The sequence below is a fragment of the Paroedura picta genome, chromosome 7 (genome assembly GCF_049243985.1).
Source record: "Paroedura picta isolate Pp20150507F chromosome 7, Ppicta_v3.0, whole genome shotgun sequence".
Taxonomy (NCBI): Eukaryota; Metazoa; Chordata; class Lepidosauria; order Squamata; family Gekkonidae; genus Paroedura; species Paroedura picta.
Window position 1 is genome coordinate 65,800,531 of NC_135375.1, and position 21,628 is coordinate 65,822,158.

General features: G+C 42.4%; 1 protein-coding gene across 1 annotated transcript in view; it reads left to right on the forward strand.

Moving 5' to 3' along the window:
- Nucleotides 1-21,628, forward strand: part of LOC143841928 (uncharacterized) — a 32,109-nt gene that overhangs the window by 8,131 nt on the left and 2,350 nt on the right. Inside the window, exons 3-9 of the mRNA XM_077346479.1 lie at nucleotides 2,811-2,980; nucleotides 4,286-4,437; nucleotides 4,860-4,937; nucleotides 10,439-10,628; nucleotides 11,428-11,555; nucleotides 14,051-14,167; nucleotides 19,576-19,686. Coding sequence (XP_077202594.1) covers nucleotides 2,811-2,980; nucleotides 4,286-4,437; nucleotides 4,860-4,937; nucleotides 10,439-10,628; nucleotides 11,428-11,555; nucleotides 14,051-14,167; nucleotides 19,576-19,686 — 946 coding nt within the window. The remainder of the gene's footprint in view (nucleotides 1-2,810; nucleotides 2,981-4,285; nucleotides 4,438-4,859; nucleotides 4,938-10,438; nucleotides 10,629-11,427; nucleotides 11,556-14,050; nucleotides 14,168-19,575; nucleotides 19,687-21,628) is intronic.

The window sequence follows — 21,628 nt, forward strand, 5'->3', positions numbered from 1 at the left end:
TAGATCCTGGTACTGGACTTGGGCATCTTTCACATTGCCTTAGAAATCCACTTGCATTACCAGTGTTAGCCTGTTTTTATTCTTGTGTTCTGACAGCTTTGGAAACTTCCTACTGCTGTCTCATATCTTCCCTGCCCCCCCTCCTAATAAAACTGGTTTCTCCTGCTCTTTTTTTAAAAAGTTAATTGTATTCTCAAAAAAGGCACTGCTTGTAATCTGAATGAAGTTTTTCATATTGGTGACGTCCAGCACAACCAGTCCTTCAAAATCCACCCAAAATAGGTAGGTGGGTTTAGATGTTTTTAAACTTTGCATCCCAGTGGAGAAATATTTCAATCATGGAAGGATCCGGTACTGAAGCAGGCAGTCATTCCCTTTGGGGTCACCTTCCTCTTTGCTCTGCCTTTGTGTGTGTGCGTGTCTGTTCTGATCTCTATCTGCCACTCTCCCCAGCCTGAGAAAAATGGGATAATATTCCCCTCTTGCGTATCAAAGCCAGTGGTGTTACTCTTGAGTAAGATTCGCCAGATTGTCTCTTGACCCTTTGCACCTTTTCCCCCAGTGGAGAAAACCTTTCTTTTTGTTACATTCCTTTAATGTCTAAATAATTAAGGCTCAGGTTCCATCAGGGATCTAATCTCCTCTCGTTCCCCCAGGTGGGGGCCAGGATGGAGAAAGCTGTGGCCCTGGTTGAGCTCAAGCGAGCTTCCTTTGGGCCAGGGATCACCAGGCAGTTGGAGGTAGCAGAACCTAAGGCTCTTTTAGGGTTTAGGCAGAGAGGCAATCCCTCAGGTACACTGGGCCCAGACTGCGTATGGCCTTAAAGGTGATTACCAGGACCTTAATCCTGATCCAGAATTCAGCTGGAGGCCAGCGCAGGTGTTGGAGGATGGGCCAAATGTGGTGTTGCTCTGAGGACCTGGTGTTGCTCTGAGGACCTGGCTGCTGAGGACCTGGCTGCTGCATTCTGGACCAGCTGTAGTTTCCAGATCATGGTTAAGGGCAGGCCTGCATAGAGTGAGTTGCAGAAGTACAGTCTAGAGGTGACTGTTGCATGGATCACTTTGGCTAGGTGTTCCGGGGCCAAGTAGGGCACTAGTAGTTTGGCTTGGTGAAGGTGATAAAATGCCATCTGTGCTACTATCATGATCTGAGCTTCCATTGAGAGGGAGGCATCAAAAATCACACCCAGGTTCCTGGTGGAGTGGGTCACTGATAGCTGCACGCTTCCTCGCTTGGACCCTTCCTGCCTTGCCACAGAACCTCCATCAGATGACTCTGCTTGAGCCACCTTGTCACTGCTTCCAGGCAGCTGGCTAATGATTCTGGGTAAGAATCAGGGTGGTCATCGATCAGGAGGAAGAGCTGGGTGTCATCAGCATATTGGTGATAGCCCAGCCTAAACCTCCGCACCAGTTGAGCAAGAGGATGCATAAAGATATTGAATAGGATTGGAGAGAGAACTGCTCCCTTCAGTTTTAAAATGTCAGAGGCCAAGGGCTTGTGCTAATAAATTGTTTTTTATGCTTCAGAGTTGCTGTTTAAGTACCTGCTGTGCTTTACACAAGAGTAAAGGGTCTATTCATGTATAGAAGAAGGTTGCTGAAATGCTTGAACACTTCAGTGCACGTGCAAACAAAAATGCAAAACCCTTAACAACTGGAACCAGTGAGACCCATGAGGGGAGGTCTGAACTGAGCCCACTAATAGTGGTACAACAGAAGTTGCACAACACATGTGAAAACACAAAAGGCAGCTATAGCCTGAAAAACACCCCTGATTGTTTTAATTCACACACATTCCTGCAAAATAGACCTGTGAATGGTCAAGTTGAAGTGCTAATTAATACCAGCTCAAAGTCATTTTGCCTATTTGGGCTTCTAGCTTTTCTAGAAAGATTTATGTTATGTCTGAAAGCATAAGCACATTTATTAGAATCATAGAATCACAGAGTTGGAAGGGACCTCCTGGGTTATCTAGTCCAACCCCCTTAGGTAATAAGAATGCCACCATAAGCAGAGATAACCCTTCCAAACCAACTGACTTCAGGGCTCATCTATATATGATGTTGTCTCCTTGATGAACATGAAGCTGCTGCCACCATTATAAGGCTGTGATTTTCTTCTTTCAAAAACACTGAAGCCTGATTCTGAAAACCTACTTGATGATACCTCAGCTGAATGGAGACCCAGGCAGTCTTCCCCTGCCTGAGGAGGCTTGAAAAGTGCATGGTCAGTAGGAACACAAGCCCTGGTCGCAGCAAAAGTGAGGGGAGGATCTTGATATTTATTTATTTGTTATATTTATATGCTGCCCTCCCCAAGGGCTCAGGTAATGAACATTCCCTTGTCTCTGCCTGTGTCTGTTCTCTCATTGCCTAGCAGTCACCACACCTCACCTTACGGCCACCCACAGTTTTTAAACTTCCTCAGTTTGGGGTGGGGGGTGGGGGGTGGGGGGTGGGGGGGGAGAGGGGACTGAATACTAAAATAATTTTCTTACACGAGTTAGTCCCATCCCAATACCTGTAATAAGTGAAGGGAGAATGTTCAGGATGGGGATAATGGGTAAGAAGCGCCTAGTCCATGTGGTACAGTTTATTGTTTCCACACAACCTACATTGGCTCCCACATTCCCAAATACCACAAAAACTTCCTTTCTGAGTGTGCAACAGTTTGGTCATTTTTCCTGTTTGTGAGTAGTCTTCATCATCATGCATTTTTCTTATAAACAATGGAAAGTATAATACACGTTCTTAGCTGATATACCAGATCCAGTCTGTAGATTAAGCAAACTGAGTTGTTTTTCAGGGAAGGAGATTAAGCTTCTGAACTGCCACTGCTTAAATGATGACTGGTTGATCAGTTTAGGGAGCCGTCATCCCCAGCATTTCACCCTTGATCATTGCCACAGTGAAAACCAGAGGATTACTGATGTGGGACTGAGGCAGTTCTTTCAACAATGTAAAGGCTCGCTCAAGGTAATGTCTCGTTTAGAAGAAACATGGACTCTTTTTTGCAATTATTCTAGGATTATAATTCTAATGGCTTTTAATGTAATTAAACCTTTCTGTGTGAACATGATACAAAATCAGTGTATGTAAACCTATTAGGCTGGATCCAGCAGTTCATCAGTGGACAGCACGGTAGATGCAGATATTTCATACAAATTGCAAAGGGCATAATCTTTCACTTACAATCATATCTTATGGGGAATGTTCACATATTCTGATCTTCCTATACATACTGAGTCATGCTGACTTTTGAAAGATTTATTTTTTTCTGCTATCAGAAAGCTATAATGGGCTTATTGTAAGGCTTGCATTTGAGTAGCGAATCAGGAATGTCAACACAACCCTTCTCAGTTCATGCAAAATCATTTGTTGCTCTTGGCAAGACTTCTGCTTTGTTTATTTTGTAATAATTCTTTCTAAAATGTGACTGGAGCTTTACATATTTGAGGAACTGAATGCACAAGCATAGTAGTTGTCACACTGGTGGCGTATTATTGGTCATAGATAGATAACATCTTCATATCACAATGAACTGCAGAGTTTTTAGGCCCACAGTGGGCTGTTAAAAAAAAACAGCTTTATTCATACTCATTGCGTTGACTTCAGGAAACGTATTCAATTTGAATTGCTGTATGTCTAGCTTAAGGAACAGCTGTTGGAAGTTTCCAGTTTTATATAAAAAGGGAGGGCATTAGACACTTCAGTCTAAGTTGTTGTCATGAACAAATCCCTTGACTTTTAAAGATTCTACAGAATTGGATGCCCAGGCTTGCTAAGAATTAACACTAAGGAATTTCCCCCTGAAGTCTGAATACTTTTTCCTATGATTCAGGTATTCCTGGAAAAAAGCTTCAGTAAGAATCCTTAATACAAATTATGTGGTTTTCTAATGTGAGGTATTTTAACATCACATCACAAAATGTTTAACATGTTCTTAATGTAACAGTCTAATGTGGTGCTTTAAGAAATGTGTGTGGGGGGGAAGCTTATGGATAAGTAGGCTAAAATGAGCTGCCAGCTGTTGCTTGTGGCTTGTGCTTGTCCCTGGCCATTGCTGAAATCCTGTCAGGAAATGATTACAAGGGTCTACCAACAAACTACCAACAAACCACCCAAACTACGAACTATTATAGAATGGTGACAGAACTGCACAGAATCCTGTTTAAATTCCATGAATGGAACCTGCTTCACATCTCCCAATATATGCTGTAGAAAACCCTATTATTTCATATGCTGATAATAATTGCTATTTTATTTTAATTTTTAATCTAGGAATTGAGTGTAAAAAACTGCAGTGGCCCTGGATTAAGAGGGGACACAGTTCTTCTCCATGCAAGCACCTTCTGTACCCTGAGTACTGTAGATATAAGCTGGACAGGAGCAACTGATTCTGGACTAATTGGCCTAATAATTGCATCTGAAAGGTACACTTAAAGCAAGCACCAAATCCCGTTCTTTATTCCTCCTGTCTCCTTTCTTAAGCAGCATCTACTAATCTTCACACCTGGAAATCACTTTTATACCATGAATGCTGCATGCTCCTGGAGCCTCCTTCCTTTCCCAGTTTCTGCCACAAAAGCATACATTCCTTAATTCTTAAAAGGAGATATTTCTTTTGTGTCCTATAAATGGTGGAACTGGAATTTTTTTGCAGGAGTGGAGGTGTATAGTTATCTGTTGACTGTCCAATGTGTCAGTGTGAGAAAAAACACTTTTGCCATTCTTCTTCTGTATTTTGTTCAGTTAGAAAAAAACATAACATATAAAATAGACTTCCATCAACTGAGCTATACATTGGTCAATCGTTTAAAGACATGGGAAAAACTGTTGTTGTTTTGTGCTTTAGTCTTCAGTGTCTTTCTGCTAATGGATGCCAGATTACAGACAGTGCGGTTGCTGCTTTGGTTGAAAAGCATGGGAAAAGGTAATTCACATTTCAACAATAGCTGTGCACCCAAATATCAGCTTCTAGTCTGTGTTCCATCACCAACATTGCAGGCTATTTAGAGGATTGTGGCTGGATATTTATTTAAATATTTAAACCTCGCCTTCCTTCCCAGTGGGGACCCAAAGTAGCATATCTGGTTCTTTTGTCATCCATTTGATCATAACAACTATGCTATGAGGTAAGTTATACTGAAACAGTATAGCTGACCCAAGGTCACTCAGCAAGCAGCTTGCAGATTCTAGTTTGGCACACAGAACACTATACCATGCTGGCTCTCAGTCTGCAGGCTTGATTTTTGGCAGCAAAAACACAGAGAATTCTTTCTACATCCTTGTTAATCAGATTAATAACAGAACCAGTCTATAAAAGAGAATGTCTGCTATTACCTAGATCCCAGGTTCATACATGGGCTTTGAAATACTGGTAGGGTTTCCTTGCAGGCTGGTAGGGTAGGGTTTCCTTTTTATGTTTTTATGTTAATAATGTTGTCATCAGTCAAGCACTTTGCATCCATTTTCAGCAGTTTGACCCAGTATGTTAACTGGTTGTTTTGGAATAAAACCTACAGTTAATGAATTGGCAAAGAAAGTGTGAAAAAGGCTCTACCTCCACCAAAAGGGAAGCTGATTGTTTCTCCTTCCTTGCAATTCTCCAAGTTGTTATTTATTGATTTAAATTATTACTATACTGCCTATTTTGAAATGAATTTTAATTAGTGAAATATGCACATCAAATGAAGAACTTTCTGTTAAAACCCAACTATCTGAAGTAAAAACTCTCTATAAAACAAGTTTAAAAACTCTCTTTAAAACAAGTTCAGCCATGTACAGTTAGGAGTTGTACCAAAATGGAATGAATTCAGCATGTACAACTGAGAATGGCTCTGTAGCTATGAACTATAGAATCTTTAAACCGCCCGTGGCGCCGCGGGCGCCACGGACTAAATAAATGGTTAAGGGGTCTTGAGGTGGGATTTGTCCGTGATGAGGAAGGGTCCGGATTGGACCCTTCCTCACGACAGACAATCGGAGGGACCAATCGGCAGGTGCAAAGCGCCTGCCGATTGGTCCCTCCGATTCCCAGCCCCAGCAACTTGCTCCCGGCCTGATGCGGTGAGAGTTGCTCCTGGCCTGATGCGGTGAGAGGCGCGAAGCGCCTCTCGCCGCGTCAGGCTGCCGCCCGAGGGAGCCCCCGGCAGTCGCGCTTTGCGCGGCTGCCGGGGACTCCCTGCGCGCCTCTCGCCGTGTCAGGCCGCCGCCCGAGCGGCTGCCGGGGGCTCCCTGCCTGGCGGCCTGAAGCGGCGAGAGGCGCAAAGCGCCTCTCGCCGCATCAGGCTGCCGCTGCCGAAAGAACGCCGCCCAAGCCAGCCACCGCCCATCAGACCGCCGTAGTCTCTGATAATTTCAGTAACAAAACAACAAGAATTGAATAGAGATTCTGTGTAGAGTGTAATCTGGAAAGTAACACATGCCATACCTGTTTTACTGTATTCTAGTGGTTAGAGCAGGGATCCCCAACAGGAGGGGAGGGACAATGAGGTTGTACGCCTCTTTCCCCATTGGGGCAATAACTGGGGTGGGGGGCATGCATGGGTTCCTATTAGGAAGAAAAGAACTGCCACACACACATAGGCTGTTTTCATGTTTAACGTGCCTTTCAGAATGTTAAATAAATAGGTAAACTGCTACATACTACTCACAGGTTGTTTTCATGTTTAACTTGTTTTCATGTTTAACTTGTCTTTCAGTACATCTTAGGTAAATAGAAACTGGTTTTTCAGAGCAGTTGGAATGAACAATGTCTCATTGCAGAGAGCCTGCTCAATACCTGTCTGCCTTAATTATGTGGAATGATTCATGGCCACATATATAAATTATAAAATGTGCTATGCGTATTTCTGATCCTTTAACAAGTTTACTTATTTAGTTCTTTTATTCTTTGAAATATTTAGATTCAGTAAACTCTTTTATTGTTCAGAGTTTGAGATACCATGTTCATTGGACTTTCTCTGAGATGCCAAACAGGATTGTCTGAGAATTTACTTTAATAATCCATCAATATTTTCAGCATCCTGGCTCTTGCTGTTTGATTAAGTTCCACCCAAAAAGTATGTTCTATTATTTCCTTTCTTCTTTTATGTTCTTCTGTTATTTTCTTTCTTCCTTTATGTTTTAAAATCCTATTCATTGTACGTAGTAGCAAAGATTTTAAAGAAAGATTTTTTTTAAACAAACAAACAAAAACTCCATGTCCTGCAGGCTTGATTAATTTTTTTTCTGGTTTGGATCACTTCAACTAATACATTTCAAAACAGCTGCTCAATAAAATGTTAAGAAGGTAGTCTGCCCCGATTTATAACTTGTGGCTTGAGCCATTGCACTGTGGTAGTAGATCAGGAAATAGTTCCAGGAATGGTGCAAGGAAAGACATTGTCCTCCTATGACTTTGCTAGACATATACCCCAATCCATGAGCTTTCCAGTAGCCATTGAAAACACAGGTAAAATTAATGTATTTAATTCCTCTAGTCTGACTGTGAGAGAGAGAGTTGCTGAATGCCAAATAACTCTTCAGCCTGCTCCTTTCAGTCTGAACCAGACACATACCTGCAGTCTGCAGGTAGGCATTCCCAATAAATTCTTTCTGTGATGGGCCAGCCTCTGGGACAGGCCACAGGAAGCTGCTGAAGAGATGACTGGCTAAGAGCTAGTGCTGGGCCCAGTTGCCCAACCCATCCTGGCTTTCTCCCCCTTCCACCTCAGCTTATGCCTGAGATTTGTTTGTTTATTACATTTCTTTGTTGTCACTCATGGACCTGCCATCTCAGCAATAACAAACAACAAAAATAACACTTACAATAAAACAATCAAATAATACAATCCCATAAACTCCTCAGACGCTAACCTTTTGGAAATGTGTCTGCTCTGCACTGCTTTCACCAACTTTCTGTCTACAGCAAAATAATGCATGGCTATCTTTGAAGTAGATTTCACCAGTGTTTGCATGCGTTCACCTATCTTCACCATTGGTATTTCAGCCCATATTAGCAAATACACCTATCTTGTCTGTCTCCTGCAAGGATCTCTTTTTTAGTCATTATATTTCACAATTTCTGTCTTTTTATTATGAAATTTCAGAGAACAACAGAATATTGCAAGTTCTTCTTGATTGATGGGTTTACTTTAATGTATGGCAAATGTATTATTATTATTATTTATTAAGTTTATATTCTGCTGCTTTCCGAAGACTTGTGGCAGCTTACAATATAACCCCCCCTATAAAAATCCCCATATAAAACCCATTGTACCTAGGGGCTCTAAGATCCTCTGCAACCACAAGGATTGGCTGCCAAAATTTTTTCTATCCCCTGAGCAGACCTCCCTAGAGGTGGGGGTGTAGATGTAATAAAACAGAGCCTGAAGAAGGGCCGTGGTGTTCCTAATTCCCTGGTAATGGTATATCCTGCATCATTCTTTCTGGTAGAACAGATAACTAGTTTTTTAAAGATATATTTAGCATTTCCATGTTCGTTAATGGCTGCTCCTTTTAAATTGTTAATTTTGCTACTTGGGTACCTATTAAAGTGTACAAAGTATGTTTGGGAAAACAATTTTGCCTTTTTTTGTGGGAGTGTCCCTCCATCCAGTTTCTGAGTACAGAATGTTTGTGGCAAATATTTTGATGAATACAAATTTTCTATGTGTAGAAAGTAGAATTTATTAGAAATTTCTCCAGGTTTGTATGTGTTCTAAAGTAGGGGGGACAGTATGAGTGCCCAAAATCAGCTGCTTGCATAAACCATATATTCAAAAATTGCGCACAAATCTAGTATTCTTTGCCTCAGTACCTCAGAATGAAGTCCTGTGCTTCTCCATATCTCTGAGATGGGCAGAGCAGTCCTGAAGGGCGCCTGCACCATGGTAACTGGCCACAACACAATTGTAGCATCACTAGTTTCCTCTGTAAGCTAGGAAAAAAGAGTTATTAGCTGTGTTTCACCGATTGCAACTGCATCAGTGTCCCCAGCAGCCATGCTGTGGCTTCCCATGGAAATGTGGCGAGGTGAAGGGGCATATAACAGGACATGCAGAATCAATCAGGGGCCACTAGGCACAGGGGCGGAGCCAGGAATGGTGACTCTGTATCTGTTGCTTACCCCCCCTTAAAGCAACCAAGTCATGTCACGTGTTGACAAGGGCCCCACAACTCCCAATGGAGACCCCTCAAGCAGACTCCTGGCCCTTATGGAGTCAAATTCACCCATGCCTCACCTATGCTGTCTCAATGTTTCTCGAGACAGAAAGCAGCCTCTCCAGGTGCCTGGCCACCACAGTTGCAGATGCTGCCAACTAGGGATGGCCACAAACTGCAGATTTGTGGCTTACACCAACCCATACAAACAGAGATGATGGTTTTGAGGGAGCAGAAAGCAGGAATTAAAGCGCCAGTAAAAATGTCACTGCATGGCAGCTTCCATTGCTTTTTGTGTTCAATGGACATCTATGGGCTTGCCATGTTTTTGATGGTTCAACCTTGAACCTCAGTCAGGGAGCATTCCCAGGCATAAAGGGCTTAGGGGAGCTGAATAACTCTGGCCAGATCCCACAGTCCACCCACAACCACGCTGGAACAGGAACCTATGCCTGAGTAGTGCCAGTGGGCAGCCACTGTGGAAATGCATCAGTGCCTGAGACCAGCACAGCAATTGTGGGGTCTTGCAGTGGCATAACTGGCCCTTACACTGGCATATCTCAGAGTTACCCCAGCACAAGGATATGTTGGTTCTCTGAGCACATTCAGGGGGCCCCTTAGGAATGTGCTGTAAGAAGAGTGTTCAATGAGTCAATGAATGTTTGACAATTTCCCACCGAAGCAGTTAGTACTGGGTATAGTATAGCATAATAACGTATCATATGATATTATATAGTGTACTTCACCATTTATTCTAGTAACACAGCCTAAAAGAAATAGTGTTAATCCTTTTAAACCATTCAGTAGTATATTCTGACAGCCAGTGTGGTGCAGTAGTTAAAAGAGCCAGAGTAGGATCTGGAAGATCCAGTTTTGAATCTTGAGTCTACCATGGAAGCTTGCTGGGTGATGTTAGGCCAATCATGCACTCAGCCTGACCTACCTCGCAGGATTGTTGTGAGAATAAAATGGAGGCAAGGAGAACAGTGCAAGCAGCCTTAGGTCCAAAACAGTCCTTTCCCCAAAACAGCCAGGTCTTCCAACCCCTCCCCCCCATGCATTCTGAAATCAAACCATTTGACATGACTTCTTGAATGCAGAAGGTAAACGTGCCTTCCATGCATTCCAAAGAAATCCATTCAAAATACTCTGCCTTCCTAACCAGTATTGTGTCCATCTTGCCTGAATAATTTTTTCTAAATATCCTATGAAGAATTATGCATTAGAAGTCCATTGAACGTGGAAGATGATGTTAACTGTATTGGAATAGGCCATATCTTTCTCCAGTCTCAGGAAACTGGAAATATTTGGTTGCCATGCTATTACTGCAAAATGCATAAGATGTGTTGCCATGAAATGTCCAAACATCAACGTCCTGAACATTGGAAGGATCCACAGGGTTACAGAGGACTGCTTGGAACAGATAGTAAATTATATGAAAAAACTAACTTGTCTCAACATTACAGGGCTTAATGCGGTAAGGCCATTTTGACCCTTTCTTTTCTGTTTATGTAGAATAGATTATTTTGTATATGTCAGGAGTAGGTAATGTAAGGATGTGAATTTCCTAGGTTGATCAGCCCACATTTGTACAAGTCATGGACTCTCTCTGAAGGGCTGAGACAGCAAGTTTTTTTTTTTTTAATGAAGCTTACAAAGCTGTGGAAATTGTTTTAAAAATGAGATGGCAAAATGTTCTGGGAGCAAGTTAAAATGTTTTTAACTAGCTTCCAGACTATTTTCTACTTTTGCACTCTTAACCCACCAATCGTTGAAAAATTGTCTCTTAACCCATACAGATCTACTATGTACTACCATTTCCAGTTTCAGAATCCAAAACACCATGAATCCCCAAAGGGGGGGAGATGCTGTATCATTCTGGCATTTCTCCATAGGAACGCGGAAGTGTTAATTTTTTAATTAGAAATTCACCTGTGTTGTGGCATTACAGCACAGCAATGCGGAAGTACCCTTTAAAAAAATAACAATAATTTCAGGGCTCAGGGGGGAAGAAAGTTTCAGTCCACATGACAACTGGTGTGTTGTGATTGACAAGCCAAGAAGAGGGGGGAAAGTTTGTTTTGTTTTCCCTTGCAGCCTCATCAGGAGGCAAAAATCCATGACAGGGCAGAGGGAAAATGTGGTAGGGGTGGTTGTCTTCATCATGTGTGTCAGAAGACAAAGCATTTATTGAGGTGATTCATAAATGAATTGGTCATACCATATAAGAGGACTGTCACTCAAAGCTTAACATTTGTTTCTCCATTGAGTTGCAGGTGAAGGACTGTGTGGTTCACTTTATTGCAAAGAAATGTCCTGAACTGGAATGTCTTGTTCTCAGCTCTTGTTCTCAAGTAACTGATATCAGTGTAATGGGAATAAGCATGTACCTACCAGCAATCAAGTATGTTTGAAGATAGCAAGAATTATTGTAAATGTATTTGTTTTAAGAAGTGTTAGAATATTATGAATACTAGCTGTAAAGTCCGCTGCATGCCAAAATGCAGTGGGTGATAGCGGGAGGAAATTTGGAGGGGAGGCAGGGCTGTGGAGGCATGGAGAGGCCTCCCAGCCACTTGCCCACCCTCGCCTCCCAGGGGTACAAAGGCACAGGGATGGCCGTGGGGACACAGGGAAGGCCCCCAACCTCCCCAAAATGGCGCTGCAGCAGGGAGCTGGCTCCCGGCTGCCGCACCATTTTAAAGTGACAGGGACCATTCACGCATCCCAATTGGGCCCTGCCTCAGACAGGCCATGTCCAGTCTCCGCCCACCCACCCCTTAACTGTTATTTCAACAGCAAGCACTCTTAAAGATTCCAGTGCATCAGCAGAGTGCTCAAAGGCTTTGAGCACATCAGAGGCAATGCTGTGTCTGTGTGTGCTGGCAAGAGTCAAATTGTCCTGGATATTGACTACTATAAATGAAAAGCAGTTTGCAGAAGGATCTATGTGAATCTCCCCTTTTTCCCTTGCTTTTCTGAAATTGGGATTCCTCAGGAACTGCATAGGACGACGTGTGCATTACTGCAGTCTTCTGTTTTATGTGAATCGCCCTAAGCCTTCAGGGAGGGCGGTATGTATAAATATAATAAATAAATATAAATAAATATATATCTAAATAAATAAGAGGGGTAAAGGGCAAAAGTTCCTCCATATTCTTATAGGAGGTCTTATGCTTTTTGTAAGATTTCATGTAGAAAAAAATGAGTGATTTCTAGATTCTTTTGACTTCTATCCTTAACAAACATGGACACTGGAAGTGATTAAAGTCTTCATTAGAACTGCAGCATGTTACAGCAAGAGAGCAAGGACTGAACTGAAAACCCACCAAAATGCCCAACACCACATAACAGAACTTTCCTGCCAGCGTGTACTACTGGTTTCACGTTAAACTGACTGGGAGTTGCAGCTAGTCCAAAAGCGCTCTGGCTAAATGAACTGTCCCAGTCCTTGGCAGGGCTACAGACACAACACAATCTATTACTAATCTATTACTAATCATTATTTTATAATTCAAAATTTATAGTGGATACCCTGTAGTTTCAAAAATCATGATAGTACAAAGCAGGCTTTCTCAACCAGGGTTTCATGAAACCCTGGGGTTTCTTGATGGCCCTGAAAGAGTTTCCTGAATGGGTGGAAGTTAATTAATTTTAAATATATTTTAAGTTTGTTAAACATTTATCAAGTGATATGACCATATATGATCATGTCAACTCACCTCACAAAATGCTAGGAACCTAAAATGTTGAGCAGCAGCAGTATTAAATATTAAAATGCAAATATTTATTTCAATACATGTGTACATATAAAAATTAAAAACATCAACATCTATCATGCACTAGTGCACAAACTGAAAACCTTTTGACACATCGATAAATTACCAGATAACGAACTGCATTTCAACCCCCCTTGAGATCTTCTTGTAGTCTAATATATAAATGCACTCATGTGATATAATAATAGGGACTATAAGGTGGTAAATAATATGAATGGAGAAGCTTCCACACTAATGAAAACTATCCAAATATGTCTCTTGGAGCCCACCCCCCCATTAGAATATTTGTTCTTCAAAATGCCACCCTTGTAGAAGCCCTCTCTGAGCCTGAGTGTATTCATGTGTCTTATGGAATGTCTCATGTGTTTCACAAAATAGCCAATGATGGGCCTGGAGGAGGTGGGAAAGGGAAGGGCCCTGGATAGGCATGAACACAGATATGCTTCCCAACCACATTCTGCATTATCATGCCACTTCTGGGGTTTCTTGAATCCTTGAAATATGTTCCAGGGGTTTCTCAATGGTAAAAAAGTTGAGAAAGGCTGGACAAAAGTATAGAAGTAGCCCACTGAATGATCAAAAGCAACACAAAATTCTGAACATTTTGTTGTAAGATGCAAGATCTGCAGTGTGCATAACTGAACAGAATATTAAAGGGGCATTAGAGGATTTTTGTATTTTGGATAGTTAAGAGGAACTTCCTGATTATTTTCAAATTTGCTCAGTGGGAGACTTCCTGCTCCTTTGAGTACACTTTGAGAATAGCTGTTGAACAGCAGAATGACTGAGGATAACAAATAGTTATCCTTTTTACACAAATTTGTTTCTCTTCACAGTAAAACTATTTGATTCTTTAAGCAATCTGATTCCTCTCCTCCTCTTCATATTTAAACTCTGCCAATATATTTTACATAGAAATGTGGGATATTTCTATTTAAAGAACTATGATGAGAAACTTGTTAAATCTGTATTACATTCTTCCTAAATAATTATTTGCTGGTGCAGTCTGTTACAGAATTAGATTATTTTTATACTTAACAGTGTTCATAATGCTACCACACTGGTATATGAACTGTTATTTCATCCCGCCATTCTGGTTGCTAACTTTTTACTCCTCCAGGTATCTTGATGTTAGTGGCTGTCAAGAGGTGACTGACATTGGAGTTCAAGCTTTGGCAGGAAGCTTCTGTAAACTGTCTTACCTTGATTTGAGTTCTACAGCAACAAGCAAAAGAGGGTAAGATTTCTGAACATTCTGATTACAGTTTTCTCACTTACTTCATTTTACCTCTCCCCTTTCACTGTGTGTGTGGGAGGAAGTCATTCAAACTGATTAGGTCATGCCTCCTCTAGCTCTGTGCAGGGATGTACCATTTTTTATATGACTCTCCAGCATGGGGCTGATCCTCCAGTTTCAATAGACTTGTAGTTCTGGCAGGATGCTTGAGCCCTGCTCCACTATTTTGGGAAGAAAAACTTACCTTTTCTGAACTCTTTTCAGTGGAGGACAACAAAGCTTCTAAGTAAGGCCATGGTATGGGATCAAAACAAAAGAAAAAATATTTTAAAGCCTTTCTTGTCCAAAGCATTCGGCAGAGATTGGCAACCAGGAGATCCATACATTGCAGTTGCCTCCACTGCAAAGGCAGGAGGGCCCGAAGCCTTGGGTCTCTCCATCACCTCAAAGCTGTCGATATCAGAAGCCTTCCACAGCCTCTCTCAAGAAATGGCAGGCTTAGAGTAGTTTTTTGTGTCTGATATCAATTGGGAGGAATTGGAAGCTTCTGGATCCACAGGGCATAGATGGTACAAGTCTGAAGGTGAGATTCCACCCCACCCCCGTTCGATCAGTAGGAATGGGATGATTGTGGCTCAGATACCAAGATAGGGGGCCTTATGACCCTCCAACAAAATGTCAGCCCAGCGTGTTGCAGTGGTGAAAAAGCAGAACTCTGTTATGGATTGTTTATCTGTTGTATTTCTAGGCTTACAACAGTTTCACGAATAAAATCTCCATTTAATAAATATATTATTAATATATTAAAATTAATCAATTTTAAATTATTTAGCCAAGTGCAGTTAAATAGGTAAGCAGAAGGATAGAGACTGGTCCAGGTCAAGGATCATGAATGATTCAGATAACTGTGCCAAGGAATGTGGTACAATCTGGTCTAAAAGTAACTGCCCATGAAAAAAATCTCCCTAGATATACATAAAGAGAAAAACAGCTGAATATTGCTTCATGGGTTCCAATAAGTGCAACATTTTCATCCATTGAGACAAATAATTCCACTGCATATTCATGATGACTAAAATTTTCTTAAACATCATGCAACCTGTGTTTTACATGGATAACTGTATTGGTTTGCAGTAAAAGAACTAAGGTCAAGTCCGGTAGCACTTAAAAGGCAACCAAGAATTCCAGGTACAAACGTTCAAGGATCAAAGCTTTGTATTTTGTGAAGGAAGTTTGGCTCTTGAAAGTGTGTGCCCTGTAAATCTTGTTGGCCTTTAAGGCAGGGGTAGTCAACCTGTGGTCCTCCAGATGTCCATGGACTACAATTCCCATGAGCCCCTGCTAGCAAATGCTGGCAGGGGCTCATGGGAATTGTAGTCCATGGACATCTGGAGGACCACAGGTTGACTACCCCTGCTTTAAGGTGCTACTGGACTTGAACTAGGGATGGATGGATGGATGTTACCAATGTAGACTTTTATATGGTACATTTTTAATTAGTGGGTCATTTCCATTTGAGAAGGAAGCATATTTCTTGCTGGAGTCTGTTAATGTGTCGGTGGCTATAGCTACAGACTTCTGAGACAACATGACAGTTGTCAGAAGTGAGCTCTTTTTGCATCATTGCTGCAGCTTTTCAGAAGTTAAGGGTCTGCTAATTAAGAAACAGAGCAGAAAAGAGACAAAACAGTCTAAGGGCTTTTTTCAGTTTCCCTTTCTGAATTGTAGGCCATTAAGATAGTGTTTCCTAGGTAGCTATGGTAACATCTCCATAATTGTGGGCTTTTGTGCTATTTTAATTCAGTCTATCTTGGCTACATCTGTATAGTCCATTTATCTTTGACGCCATTATTTTAAGTGAAGTTTCCAACTGATTCTCATATGGCAATTTTTCTTCTACTCAGAAAGGGATTTATGTACTGATACATGTTTGCATTGCAGTTATTTAGATGGCAGCACAATTATATAAATTACTGCAAGAATTTTCCTTGATTCCTGTTGCCTTTCACTTCTAGTAGTTGCCTAGAAATCATTAGCTTGTAATATGATGTCATGAAATGAAAGACTTGCAGATCTGTCTTCTGGTACCCTGGCATGAAGCACACATTCAAAAGACACCATGAATATCTAAATCCTTCTGTGGCAAGACTTTATCATCCATTAATCAGTCTCCTTCCAACCAGTGCAGGTAGCCCAGACAATGATATGCCACAACCTGAGAACAGTTGAATGCTGAAAGATTTGGTACAATTGGCTTCAGTTGAGTCATGCATATTACAAAAGAAGGCAAACCATAAGCTGACCAGCAGACAGTCTAGCTAAGTTATTCTCAGCCAGGCTTATTAGTAACCCCATGGTACTCCAGAGCCCTAGAAGGGTTACTCTAGTTGGGGGGGGTGGTATTTAGTTTTTTAAATATGTATCTATATATTAAAAGATAACTAACTTGGGGAGGAGGCCAGAGTGGCTTTCTGCTCATCTGTCTGTCCTGTGGTGGCCTTGTTGAATTTACATTCAATGAAAAAGGAATAGGAAGGAAGAGCTGAATCTGCTGAATTCCCCCCCATTGGTTCCTTCCATTTCCCTTCTCTCAAAATTACATTTCAGAGCCCTGCCAGCAGAAAATGTCTGGAGGAAGTCTATTGCAAGCAAAGAGATTCAGATATTCAACCAGGAGAGGACTATGCCCAGTGCCACAGAGTCTACCCTCCAAAACAGCCAGTTTTCTCCAGCAAAACTGGTATGGAGATGAGCTGTAATTCCAGGGGACCCCCAGGTCCCACCTGGAGGCTGGCATCCCTAGATAAAAGGTACTATGCACAGCCTGCACAAGGATTGCTTTCTTCCCAGGTTTCCCCTTGTCCTGGCAGCCATTTCCAACCCTGGGAAAATATATTCTCTGGTCTTGCTAGGATTGTCAAACTCCTGGTGGTGCTAGAGATCTTCCAGTGTTACAGATGATCTCCAGATATTTTCCCCCTGAGAATTGCTGCTTTATGACAGCTGAGATGAGATGAATGCTTCCTTGTTTTCCTCAGGCAAAGTACTGCACACACAAAAATGAAACTGACTTCTTATTTAACAAGCATTTTATTAGTGACTAGAAATTAAGCCCGCTGTCACTGAAATACAGCGGGCGCTAGAGCAGGGGTAGTCAACCTGTGTTGTTCATGGACTACAGCTCCCATGAGCCCCCGCCAGCAGATGCTCAGAAGGCTCTTGGGCGGGGGGGGGGGGGGCGGCACGGCCTTCTGCAGGCCCCAGTAGCTCCGTAGCAGCATCAAGGATGCTGGCAGGGAGTGGCTGGGCCCGGCAGAAGGCTCTTTGTGGTGGTGGTGGGCGGGGCGGCCTTCTGGTGGTCCCAGGGGCACCTTCTCAGTGTCCTGGATGCTGCGAAGGTAGCCTGGGGCCGGCAGAAGGCTACCGAGCAAGGGCTCTGGGGTGGGAAAGGAGCAGGGAGGCTGCGTCCTCGACCCAGCCTCCCTGCTCCTTTCCCCAATGGGAGGAGAACCTGGGCGGAGGACTTCAGTGTCTGCGCGGTGACTCCCCTGCCGGGCCAGTCTACTGTTACATCAGTAGACTGTGTCACAACCAAATACAGCCAATGATAATCCTTTGTCAAAACAGCCAATCAATCCGCTAGAATTCAGTGTACTCTACAAAGAGAAACCAAAATGCTGCTATTATTATTAAAATGTCTGTAGAAGTGTGCATGCACATGAAAGCTCCCACTATTAAAACTTTGTTAGTCTTAAAGAGGCCACTGAACTCACACTTTTTCGGATGCTCCCAGTAATGGGAGACAAAGTCCAGACACTTCTCCTTTCTTTCCACAAGCCAGTTAGATGAAAAATGCTGGCAAATAAGGCTACACAGCCCAACCTCTTTGACCATCCAGAGTGAGGTCATGCAGCCCCTGCCTGCCCATCCTTCCAAAAATTACGGTGTTTCCATTTGAAACACTCAGGGCAGCTCACTGTCATTAAAATACCAACAACAACCACACAAAGAGGGCAAATGATTTAATAATAGTAAGGGCAGCATTAAATAAAATTCATATGAAGGTAAAATGGAGTAAACCAAAACAAAGTGATGGTTAACAAATCTTTAACCACTCCTGCGGAGCAGATTAAAGAAAAGGCTAATAGCTCCCAGGGAGGAGTTAGGGCGGGACCAGTTCGGGATAAAAACTTGGAGGGGACCCCTCCGACTGCCACTCGGGGGCCAAGTGGCCAATTGGGAGGTACATGAAGCGCACCTCCCTATTGGCCACTTGGCCCGCCCTAGACTGGCTGCCCAGATGGTTTGCTGCCGGGAAAGGAGCAGGGTCACCACGTCTTCGACGCGGCGGCCCTGCTCCTTTTGCACCGCTGAAACATCGCCCCTGCAGGGAGCCCGGCCGGGAAAGGAGCGCAGCCACCACGCCGTGAACACCCTGGCCCTGCTCCTTTCAACCACCCCAGGTCGCTGACTCTGCTGCGCTGGCCGTGTTGCAGGTTGTTGGCAAGAGTGTAGTGTTGTTTCTTGCTACAACTACTGCTTTACAAGATGTTTGTCAGACAAAACCATGCAGCTGGAAAGGAGGGGAAGGATAGTCTGCTGGAGATAACAACCTTATTAGCAGGCTGAAGGTTGGCAATTAGTATAGCAGCCATCAGCCCCAGCTGGCTCGTCTTGCTTCAATGCTGGCTTCTTGATGGGCTTAGTGTGGTCTGCCAGGCAACTTTGCTTCAATCTAGCAGAAAGGTGAGTCTAGGTGATAAAGGGCCTTTTACTGTGCTGGGGGTTCCCTGCGCCCCAGCCAGAACTGCATTCAAATTGAAAGGCATTTGCCTGGAGGCAGCTTAACACTGGCTCAAGAGGTCCTGGGAATTTTTTGTCCTCCACTTATGGTGGTCTTACTTTTTTATCTTTTTTTAAAAAATAGGTAACATTGAAGATAATTTTGCTGCTGATAATGATCACTCAGAATTTTCCTGGGGTAAATTTTCACCTACTTTTATCGGAGTTAGTGAAGACTCTCCCCTTTGTGAATCCTAAGGAAGAAAGATCAGACTTGCTGGGCTAGAGCAGAACCCCTGAAATCTGAAAGCAGAGATCCCTATACAGGTTGTACCTAAATGACAGCTATGGAAACTAACTCATCATAGACCAGCTAGCAAAGTCTTAGACTGAAGACTGCAAACCGTGTATACTGTACATTACATGTATTAAGCATAATGACTGACTTGTATTACATTCAAGAGTGAAACAGGAGTTTTTTCTGGGTATTCATCTGATGCTATAGAAAGTAATCTTGGATCGTTTAAATGCACAATATGAGGATCGGATTCATAGAACTAAACTGCTGATCAGATTATTGGCAAAATAAGGAGGAAGGTAACTTGCCTCTTGTTCTTGGTCTTTAGAGTTTGTTTGTTGGCCAACTTCTGCTTCAGTACTTTGGAATGTGTGAAGATTAGTTTCTGCAAGGCTATAACTCCAGATGCAGTTGCAAAACTATGTAAAAACTGCAAAAGGTGAGTACAACTAGTAATACAGATTCATTAATTCTAATAGCTGTTTTACTTGAAGATAATAAAGAAACCCAATTAAACAATCCTGTACTAGGGATTGGGCACAAACCAAACGTTTACCGGAGTTTTGTCCAGTTCAGTTTGGCTGTTTGGGCCATTTAATTAACATCTGAGCAGGATGGGCACACCTGCCCTACTGTTAGGCTGAAATGGCTGCTGGCCATTTAGCCTTTCCTGGGCAATTGGCCCCTTTCTCCTGGCCATGGCAAGCTGGGGCTGAAAGGAAGGGAGATATGAATTGCCTGGTATGGGGAAATTTGGGGCTGGTTCAGAGTCTGCTGTGAACTGAGATGTTTAGGTTCATGCCCATCACTATTCCATTCATGTAGAGATACAGGATATACACAAGTAGGCTATAGGAATAGTATTAGTACAAACTCAGGTTTGGTTGAGGCTGGGGTAGTAAGATTGGGTCCTTCCCCCTATAGCCTCTGGAGCCTTTGTAGTCTGTAGCCCCCTAAGCTAACCATTGCCTGCAACCATCTACCAGGGTAATGGCGAATGATAGTGGAAGGGTTGAGGATGGGTATGGGGGAAATCTTAGATTGTTGACTGCTGAGGTCATTTTGGATGTACTGTGGTTTTTATTGAGTCTTATGCATTTAGCCCTATGTTTTTATGTAAAAAGCCACAAGCTGGCCGGGCCGAGAGTGGCGGTCTATAAGTACAACAATAAATAAATATATGCTCCAAAAGGAAGCACATTGGACAAGTATCTATTGGAAATAAACATTTGCTTTTATACACATAATTGTGTATTAAATATACATAAATGCCTGTCTACCTTATCTTATTCAGATCAATTCAAGGATGTACCTTTATTTTCACTGTAAAGCAAGTGTAATTATATACAGTTAATATTTTGATGGATATTTTAAGCTTTCAATCATGCCACGTGATTTTATTATGCTGTCTTTTTAGGGATTTAGAAATAATTAGCTGTGCACATATAGACATAATCCTATATTAAGATTTTTCTAGTACAGATAATTCTGTTTACCAACATAATAGCTCATAGACTAATTGGGGGCATAGAGGAAGAAGCAAGGGTAATTTATTTTTATTTTATAGTAAGAAAGAAGGCAGACAATATTTTTGCTGTGGATGCCAAGTGAATTTCTGGAACACTGTATGAAAAGAGCGAAAAGCTGAAAATTAAATGAGAGGACACACAGCTGTCCCAGCAGCATTTGCAGGAGAGATGGGATGGAAGCTGTTTGCATTTGTGACCAGCCTGGCAGTCTGTCTAGAAAGGATTGGTGAAGAGTGCTCTGTCCTTCAAGCTTACTAGAAAAAAACCAAAAAGCTAGCTAGAGAGGTGCTGCCACCCAAGTACCTGCACCATGTCATCCAAAACATCAAGGGCTCTTAGCATTACTCTCTTGGCTTACCCGTATGCCTAAAATATCACCCTGACAATCACTAGAATTGCGCAGACAGCCAGGACTTAAGTTATTTACTGTCTTTCAGGGACTACCAACCTCTAGGAAAATAATAGTTACAAATGTATGCTAACCCCTGTTTCAATCCCACCCCCCACCCCTAGTATCTAGGACAGGATGAACAGAAATTTGAGCATTAAAGAACAACTCTTAACATAATTTATTTTATCGGATTTCTATACCCACCCCTCTCAGCACAGCCAACTTGGGGCAGTTTACAATGGAATTTAATACACAATAGCCAGTAAAGCAACATTAAAACCATTAAAATATAACAGATCACTGTGGCTGCCAGGTTGTCAATGGTTCAAGATGGATAGAATTATGGAGGAGGGCCCTTGTGATGCTCCATCAGCTCACTGGCCTCAAATGAATGCCTGGAGGAAGAGCTCCATTTTGCGGGAGGCAGTTCCTGTAAGGCTCTTCCAGGAGGTCATTCTACC